The 9553-nt window shown below is 53.0% G+C and overlaps 1 protein-coding gene across 3 annotated transcripts in view; it reads right to left on the reverse strand.

Moving 5' to 3' along the window:
- Nucleotides 1-8553, reverse strand: part of LOC147121593 (ribosome-binding protein 1-like) — a 241499-nt gene extending 232946 nt beyond the window's left edge. For all 3 annotated transcript variants that reach the window (XM_085981956.1, XM_085981957.1, XM_085981955.1), the window contains exon 1: nt 8320-8553. In XM_085981956.1, coding sequence (XP_085838082.1) covers nt 8320-8538 — 219 coding nt within the window. In that variant the 5' untranslated portion in view covers nt 8539-8553. The remainder of the gene's footprint in view (nt 1-8319) is intronic.
- Between the last annotated feature and the right edge of the window lie 1000 nt (nt 8554-9553).

Below are 9553 nucleotides of genomic sequence, written 5' to 3' on the forward strand. Positions count from 1 at the left end.
CAGGTGAGGAGGCGGCCCCTCAAGCTGGCACTGTGTCCGAGTCAGACATAGAGGAGGAGGAAGAGGAAGCCAGACCATCAGGGACACCCTCAGCCGAGGCAGCCCATGGCCATGATGGTGACACGTCTTCCCTGGAGGGGAGCAGGGGGGAAGGGTCGGAGGATAGTGAAGCTCCGGGGACCAGCGGGCTGCAGCAACGCGGGAGGGGTGGGGAAGCTCGGCGGACTTCTCCCCGGAGGGTGAGTGCGGCCTCCAGTCCTGCTACGGTGAGCACAGAGGAGGTGCGGCTCCTAGTGGAAATGGGCACCCAGGCTGAGCACAGGCACACTGAGCTCATGGCTGCAGTGGCAAGGATGCCTGACTCCATAGAGTCACTGGCAAGGAGTGTGCAGGAATTCGGGGCAGCACAGGCCAGGAGTCTGCAACAATTCAGTGCAGCACAGGCTAGGAGTCAGCAGGACTTCGCTGCTTCACAGACGGCTTCTAGCCAAGTGCTCAGTCGTGCCGTGCATTCACTGGCTGCTGTCATGCAGACACAAACCAGGGCCACACGGGCACTAACTGCTGCCACACTCGCTGGATCGGCCAGGCATCGCTGGGGCACTCGCTGTGCCGCAGCAGCCCAGCAGTCTGTGCCTCAGCAGATTGCTGCGCATGCTGCAGTGCTGGCCCGTGCGCGTGCCAATGTATCAGCCGACCAGGGAGTGCCTGTGATCTGTCAGGTTGGCAGCATTCCTGCAGCCAACACTGTCACTCCTCCATTGCAGCTGCCACCAGCTGTTGGACAGACTGCTGCCGCCCAAGCAGAGTTGGAGCAGTCAGCAGCCGGCCCCTCCAGGCCCAGAGCTGGTCCAGGCTGACCCCCAAGGGCATCTGCCGTCTCACCATCTGACCCTCAGCAGCCTTCCCCCAGCCTTGCTGCAGCCACTGGGGTCCCATTGAGGAGGAGCTGCAGGGCGGGTAGGGGCCAGTCACGGAAGCGAAACGGATCACCCTCGCAGGGGAAAAAGTAGAAGGTGTGGCCAAATGTTTTGTTTTACTTATAAAAGCCGAGACTGGTGTATTTGTTTCATATTTAAAGGCCGAGACTGGTGTATTTGTTTCATATTTAAAGGCCGAGACTGGTATATTTGTTTTACTTGTAAAGGCCGAGACTGGTGTATTTGTGTTTTTGGGGGGGGTTTCTCTCCATTAGTTTGTCATGTGGGAAGGGCACAGAGGTAGCATAGTAAAAAAAATTCTTAAATCGCACTGTCCATGCTTTCTTTTGGAAGTCCTGGTTGCCCTGCTCGGCTGAGGGCTTGTGGAGCGGCTACATTCATCTTCTGCTATTGGCACAAGCCATTCCCTGAGAGGGGGCCTAGAACCGACTTGCAATAAGCCGCCGACGGGCGGCCCTTGCACTTTCTGCCTCCCTCCTGTGCTGGTCCTCCTCCTCCTCCTCTGGTGGTCCTCCAATGTCTGCTGGCAGTGGCTGAGTCCTGCGGATAGCCAGGTTGTGCAGCATGCAGCACACGACAACGAAATGGGAGACTCGCTCAGGCGAGTACTGTAGGGCTCCCCCGGAACGATCCAGACAGCGGAACCGTTGCTTCAGCACGCCGATTGTTTGCTCAATGATGTTCCAGGTTGCTTGATGGCTGTCATTGTATCGCTCTTCAGCAGGGGTGCTGGGCGCATGGAGCGGGGTCATCAGCGAGGTGCACAAAGGATAGCCTTTGTCCCCGAGAAGCCATCCTCGTGGGTGAGGCTGGGCCTCGAACATGTCTGCCACAGAAGTCTGGCGCAGGATGAAGGCATCGTGGCTGCTGCCTGGAAAGTGGGCACTGACAGCTAGGATGAGCTGCCTGTGGTCACACAGCAACTGCACGTTGAGCGAATGGCAGCCCTTCCGGTTGCGGTAATCCTCGGCATTCTCTAGAGGTGCCCGCAAAGCCACATGCGTGCAGTCAATGGCGCCCTGCACCATGGGGAAGCCCGCTAATGCTGCAAAGCCCATTGCACGCTGTTGCTGCTTGTCAACGGTCATGGGGAAGGAGATGAACTGACGTCTCCTTCTGAAAAGGGCATTGGTCACCTGGCGGATGCAGCAATGTACCGCAAACTGGGAGATGTTGGAAATGTCCCCAGTAGCGGATTGGAAGGAGCCGGTGGCATAGAAGTTGAGAGCCACCGTCACCTTCACTGCCACCGACAGAGACATCCTGCTCCTCAGCTGTGGCTGCAGATCTCCGCGAAGCAGGTGGCAGATCTCAGTGACCACCGCCCTTCTGAATCGCAGCCTCCGAACACAATGCTCCTCAGACATGTTCAGATATGAGAACTGCTGGCAGTATACCCTGGGTGGGTAAGGCCTCCTTTGCCGACGCCTGTTGCCCCTTCTCCGTCTGGCCATGACTGGCACTCTCTCACGGCGTCTCTGAGCCCTTTGAATGCAATGGAGAAGCCCAACGTTTCCACCCATTGCAGCCCCCATTATATGTTTCCAATCAATGCTATGACTCTGAAGTTAAAGACAAGTGCAAAGCTGTGGCCTGAAGCCACAAGTACCTGTGCGAGTGTTGAGCCAAACCAGAAAGCTCTCTACCTTTGTCTCTCTCCAAAGATCCGTCTCTCACAAAGAAGGAGTGATGCAAAATGGCTGCCATTTATACTGCAGGAGGAGTCCCCTTTAATTAGCGCCCCCTACAGCGACTGGGAACCGTTCCCCTCTACCAGTCGCGGGGGGCGCCAGGTGCGCAATAGGCCGGCGCCACTGAATTTCCGGTTTGGGGCGCACAAAGGGCGTTGCACCATGAAATGACGTCAGGATCTGCGCGTGCAAAGGTTTTGCGCCGCCGCTAAATCTTAACTGAAGTTCGCGAGAGGCGCAGATCGCACTGCACCCGGGCGCTAGCCGCTTAGCGCCCCACTTCTCCTCCTCCTAAGGCGCTAGCGGCTGGCGCAAACAACTGAATTTCTAGGCCAATATCTCTAAATTTGTAGACGACACAAAGCTGGGTGGGCGTGTGTGCTGTGAGGAGGATGCCGAGAAACTCCAGGATGATTTGGACAGGAGCATGGCAGATGCGATATAACATGGGTAAATGTGAGGTTATCCACTTTGGTGGCAAAAACAGGAAGGCAGATTATTATCTGAATGGCAATAGATTGGGAGAAGGGGAAGTGCAACGAGACCTGGGTGTCCTTGTGCACCATTCGCTGAAGGTAAGCATGCAGGTGCAGCAGGCGGTTAAGAAGGCAAATGATATGTTGGCCTTCGTAGCGAGAGGGTTCGAGTACAGGAACAAGGATGTCTTGCTGCAGTTGTACAGGGCCTTGGTGAGACCACATCTTGAGTATTGTGTGCAGTTCTGCTCGCCTTATCTGAGGAAGGATGTTCTTGCCATGGAAGGAGTTCAGTGAAGATTCACCAGGCTGATGCGTGGGATGGCAGGAATGACGTATGAGGAGAGATTGGGTCGATTGGGCTTGTACTCGCTGGAGTTTAGAAGAATGAGGGGGGATCTCATTGAAACTTATAAAATTCTGACAGGACTGGACAGACTAGATGCAGGAAGGATGTTCCCGATGGTCGGGGAGTCCAGAACCAGGGGTCACAGTCTAAGGATAAGGGGTAGGCCATTTAGGACAGGAATCAGGAGGAATTTCTTCACCCAGAAAGTGGTGAACCTGTGGAATTCTCTACCAAAGAAGGCAGTAGAGGCCAATACATTAAATGTATTCAAGAAGGAGTTGGATATATTTCTTAAGGCTAATGGGATCAAGGGGTATGGGGAGAAAGCAGGGACCGGGTACTGAATTTGGATGATCAGCCATGATTGCATTGAATGGCGGAGCAGGCTCGAGGGGCCGAATGGCCTACTCCTGCTCCTATCTTCTATGTTTCTATTTGGTTGGGCCTAGGACACTGCCCTGAGGCACTCCTGCACCAATGTCCTGGGGCTGTGATGATTGACATCCAACAGCTACAAACATCTTCCTTTGTGCTAGTTATGACTTCAGCCAGGAGAGTTTTCCCCCTGATTCCTATTGACTTCAGTTTTACTAGGGCTCCTTGATGCCACACTCAGTCAAATGCTGCGTTGATGTCAAGTCACTCTCACTTCACCTCTGGAATTCTGCTCTTTTGTCCATGTTTGGACCAAGGCTGTAATGAGGTCTGAAGTCGAGTGGTCCTGGCGGAACCCAAACTGAGCATCGGTGAGCAGGTTAGTGGTGAGTAAGTGCCACTTGATAGCACTGTCAACGACACCTTCCATCACTTTGCTGATGATTGAGAGTAGACTGATGGGGCTGTAATTGGCCAGATTGGATTTGTCCTGCTTTTTGTGGACAGGACATACCTGGGCAGTATTCCACATGATCGAGTAGATGCCAGTGTTGTAGCTGTACTGGAACAGCTTGGCTAGTGGCGCAGCTAGTTCTGGAGCACAGGTCTTCAGCACGATAGCCGGGATGTTGTCGGGGCCCATAGCCTTTGCTGTATCCAGTGCGCTCAGCCATTCCTTGATATCTCGTGGAGTGAATTGAATCGGCTGAAGACTGGCTTCTGTGATGGTGGAGACCTCAGGAGCCGCCGAGATGGACCATCCACTCGGCACTTCTGGCTGAAGGTGGTTGCAGATACTTCAGCCTTGTCTTTTGCACTCACGTGCTGGGCTCCACCATCATTGAGGATGGGGATATTCATGGAGCCTCCTCCTCCTGTTAGTTGTTTAATGGTCCATCACCATTCACAACTGGATGTGGCAGGACTGCAGAGCTTTGATCATATAAATGCAAGGGTTTCTTTTAAAAATAACCCACCTTACATTTTCCCAGGTATGTCCCAGGCAGTTTTCCACATTGTCTGGTAGATTCCTATCATTTGCTGATATTGGAGCGGTTTATTTATAATGAATATGATCTATCCTTACAAACAAGATGATGCCAAAAAGCCCATCAAACCACTCCACCCTCAAGCTTCATGCAATCAAAGTGCACAATGCCTTTGTAAGGTTAATGTGTGAATATACCTGAATGATGCCATCAGACCCCAACTTTTCGATACTCATGAGGCCCCCGGCTACCTGTAGCGAGTGGCATTCCATGCTCACGAAAACCCAGGAGTTAAAATCGTGGGGGGCTTAGCTTGAAGAAGATGGCTAAAGATGTCCAGACAGGACACCCATGTTCTCCGATGCTGCCTTGGAGGCCCCAGTGCAGGTGCTAGACAAGAGGAGAAGATCCTGTTCCAACCAAGGGGCAGAAAGCCCCCCAGGCAACAACTCCACTGCCAGTGGGAGGAGGCCACTCAGGAGGTCAATGCCAGAAGCTTGGCTCCTGGGACACGGGTGCAATGCATTGCAATGCCAAAAAAAGCTCAATGACTGCACCAGAGTGGTCAAGGTAAGAATACTGCTCCCCCCTGGCGCACTCAATGAATTCAACAAACTACTGCTGAGGATGGAGCGAGAGCAGACACCACAGTTTTATTCCATTAAAACCTCTTCAACGGTCACTGCCATACCTTGGTCCTTTCCCACCAGACTTCTCCATTTGTATTTTAATGGCCCAAATAATCCTTCTAGAGTTTGGTGCTGATGAGTACTACTCCAAGGATCTATTTTCCCCATTTCTCTTCCCTAAATCCTCTCTTCTTCTGATGGTGATCCATGCTGGGGTACAGCACGGTGTTCATCCCTTGCCTTTCCCCCGTGCTGGGGTACAGCACGGTGTTCATCCCTTGCCTTTCCACCGTGCTGGGGTACAGCACGGTGTTCATCCCTTGCCTTTCCCCCGTGCTGGGGTACAGCACGGTGTTCATCCCGTGCCTTTCGCCCGTGCTGGGGTACAGCACGGTGTTCATCCAGTGCCTTTCCCCCGTGCTGGGGTACAGCACGGTGTTCATCCCGTGCCTTTCCCCCATGCTGGGGTACAGCACGGTGTTCATCCCGTGCCTTTCCCCCATGCTGGGGTACAGCACGGTGTTCATCCCGTGCCTTTCCCCCATGCTGGGGTACAGCACGGTGTTCATCCCATGCCTTTCCCCCATGCTGGGGTACAGCACGGTGTTCATCCCGTGCCTTTCCCCCATGCTGGGGTACAGCACGGTGTTCATCCCGTGCCTTTCCCCCATGCTGGGGTACAGCACGGTGTTCATCCCATGCCTTTCCCCCATGCTGGGGTAAAGTGTGGTGTTCATCCCTTGCCTTTCCCCCGTGCTGGGGTACAGCACGGTGTTCATCCCTTGCCTTTCCCCCGTGCTGGGGTACAGCACGGTGTTCATCCCTTGCCTTTCCCCCGTGCTGGGGTACAGCACGGTGTTCATCCCTTGCCTTTCCCCCGTGCTGGGGTACAGCACGGTGTTCATCCCTTGCCTTTCCCCCGTGCTGGGGTACAGCACGGTGTTCATCCCTTGCCTTTCCCCCGTGCTGGGGTACGGTATGGTGTTCATCCCTTGTCTTTCCCCCGTACTGGGGTACAGCACAGTGTTCATCCCTTGCCTTTCCCCCGTGCTGGGGTACAGCACAGTGTTCATTCCTTGCCTTTCCCCCGTGCTGGGGTACAGCACGGTGTTCATCCCTTGCCTTTCCCCCGTGCTGGGGTACAGTATGGTGTTCATCCCTTGCCTTTCCCCCGTGCTGGGGTACAGTATGGTGTTCATCCCTTGCATTTCCCCCGTGCTGGGGTACAGCACGGTGTTCATCCCTTGCCTTTCCCCCGTGCTGGGGTACAGCACGGTGTTCATCCCTTGCCTTTCCCCCGTGCTGGGGTACAGTATGGTGTTCATCCCTTGCCTTTCCCCCGTGCTGGGGTACAGTATGGTGTTCATCCCTTGCATTTCCCCCGTGCTGGGGTACAGCACGGTGTTCATCCCTTGCCTTTCCCCCGTGCTGGGGTACAGTATGGTGTTCATCCCTTGCCTTTCCCCCGTGCTGGGGTACAGTATGGTGTTCATCCCTTGCATTTCCCCCGTGCTGGGGTACAGCACGGTGTTCATCCCTTGCATTTCCCCCGTGCTGGGGTACAGTATGGTGTTCATTCCTTGCCTTTCTCCCATGCTGGGGTACAGCACGGTGTTCATCCCTTGTATTTCCCCCATACTGGGGTACAGCACGGTGTTCATCCCTTGCCTTTCCCCCGTGCTGGGGTACGGTATGGTGTTCATCCCTTGCCTTTCCCCCGTGCTGGGGTACGGTATGGTGTTCATCCCTTGCCTTTCCCCCATGCTGGGGTACAGCACAGTGTTCATCCCTTGCCTTTCCCCCGTGCTGGGGTACAGCACGGTGTTCATCCCTTGCCTTTCTCCCGTGTTGGGGTACGGTATGGTGTTCATCCCTTGTCTTTCCCCCGTACTGGGGTACAGCACGGTGTTCATTCCTTGCCTTTCCCCCGTGCTGGGGTACAGTATGGAGTTCATCCCTTGCCTTTCCCGCGTGCTGGGGTACGGTATGGTGTTCATTCCTTGCCTTTCCCCCATGCTGGGGTACAGTATGGTGTTCATCCTGTGCCTTGCCCCCAAGTCGCCATGAGTCAACCTGGATAATTCGTGTTGCAGACTAATTCTCCACAAAGTGCATCATGGACCACGTTCCTGCTTCACCCAACAACGACATCGAACAAAATCACACAGCACAGAAGGAGGCCATTCGGCCCATCGTGCCTGTGCCAGCTCTTTGAAAGAGCGATCCAATTAATCCCACTCACCATGCTCTTTCCCCATAGCCTTGCAATTTTTTCCTTTTCAAGTATATCTCCAATTCCCTTTTGAAAGTTACTATTGAATCTGCTTCCACCCCCTTTCAGGCAGTGCATTCCAGATCACAACAACTCGCTGTTTAAAGAATTCTCATCTCCCCTCTGGTTCGTTTGCCAATTATCTTAATTCTGTGTCCACTGGTTACCGACCCTTCTGCCAGTGGAAACAGTTTCTCCTTATTTACTCTATCAAAACCCTTCATAATTTGGAATGTCTCTATTAATCTCCCCTTAACCTCCTCTACTCTAAGGAGAACAATCCCATATACAGACATAAAGGCATTTTCCAGCCAGAAACACTTAACAGTGATCAGGACTGGGAACTGTGGTTGGTTTTCCCCCTCCTTACCCCAAGAAAGTCAATTGCAGCACCCATACCATTACCCCAACTGGAGTCAGTTAACTCAGAACAGACCAGGAATCACACCAAGCCTTTCCTGGCTCGACATGGCCAAGAGTCACAGTAGGCAACACAACAGTTTTACTTTAGTGACTCCCTCCCCTGTCAACACAATGAGAAAGAAGCCACGTCAACAGTCAATGCAATGCTTGGCATGAACGGAACTGATAGCCTACCGTATGCCAGGTGTCCTGCACAATGCCGGCCTTGTCCATCAGGGTCTCAATGAGTCGTTGGGCCTCGCCCTCGCTGAAATCCATGCTGCTCACCGTGGAAAGCAGGGTCTTGTAAGGAATGTAGAGAGGGCCATCCAAGGAGTCAGCGGGAACTGTTACTGTGAAAGTGGGAAAATAATCCACAGTTAGAACACTGAGCACAGCGGGACTGTTAGCCATTCTCTTACCAAATGTTCAACTACACATTTCGGCATTCACATTGTAAGCAAAGGTGTTCTACAGACTTACTTGCAAATGTGTTACAACACAATGGATGTCATATCGCCACCTGTGTGCAATCAGAGGCCCCTAAAGTAAGAACATATGCTGCTCTCCATATGTAGGCTTGATCAGTTTGTGACAGGAGCCCCAAAGGATCAGTGAGTTCACCTCGTGAGTAGATCAACTGTACAGATCAGGGAGGTGCCAGGTCCTGTGCTGATCCGAGCTGGGATAGGGCTGCTGCAACTGGGTTCAGTGCTCCTCGGTTAGAGAGAGGTAAAATCAGGCAATGTTGATTCAGCGACTCTTCTGGAAGCAGGCATTGTGTGGGCATCCGTTGAGGACAAGATCGGCCTCGGCTATATCGGAAAATAGCCACTCACTCACCGCCATGAAGAATGACCACTTGGGCGAGGGACCAGAAAGAAAGAAAGACTTGCATTTATATAGCGCCTTTCATGCCTTCAGGACATCCCAAAGCGCTTCCCATCAATGAATTACTTTTGAAGTGTAGTCACTGATGTAGGCAAATGTGGAACCAATTAGTACACAGCAGGACGATCTGTTTTGGTGCTGTTAGTCGAGGAATAATGTTGGCCAGGACACTTGGAGAAGTCTGTGCTCTTCTACAAAAAACTGCCATGGGATCTTTTACATCTACTCGAAAAGGCAAATGGTTTAACATCTCATCCAAAAGACGGCACCTCCGACAGGGCAGCCCTCCCTCAGTACTGCACTGAAATGTAGGGCCGTGAGTAGGACTCAAACCCACAACCTTCTGAGTCAGAGGTCATCGGTGCCTGTACAACCTCCCCAAGCAAGCAGTCAACAGAGAGTAGAAAGACCGGCGAGAGAAGAAGCACGTTGGCTTTACGAGGTTTGGGATTTTATATTTAGCTGTTATATATTGAAGTCAAATTCAGGGTCTATGTTGCACCAATGCAAGCGCCACATCCCAAATGTTTATAGTGAC

The sequence above is a fragment of the Somniosus microcephalus genome, chromosome 3, assembly GCF_052327205.1.
Source record: "Somniosus microcephalus isolate GS21.2 chromosome 3, FLI_Smic_1.0, whole genome shotgun sequence".
Lineage (NCBI taxonomy): Eukaryota > Metazoa > Chordata > Chondrichthyes > Squaliformes > Somniosidae > Somniosus > Somniosus microcephalus.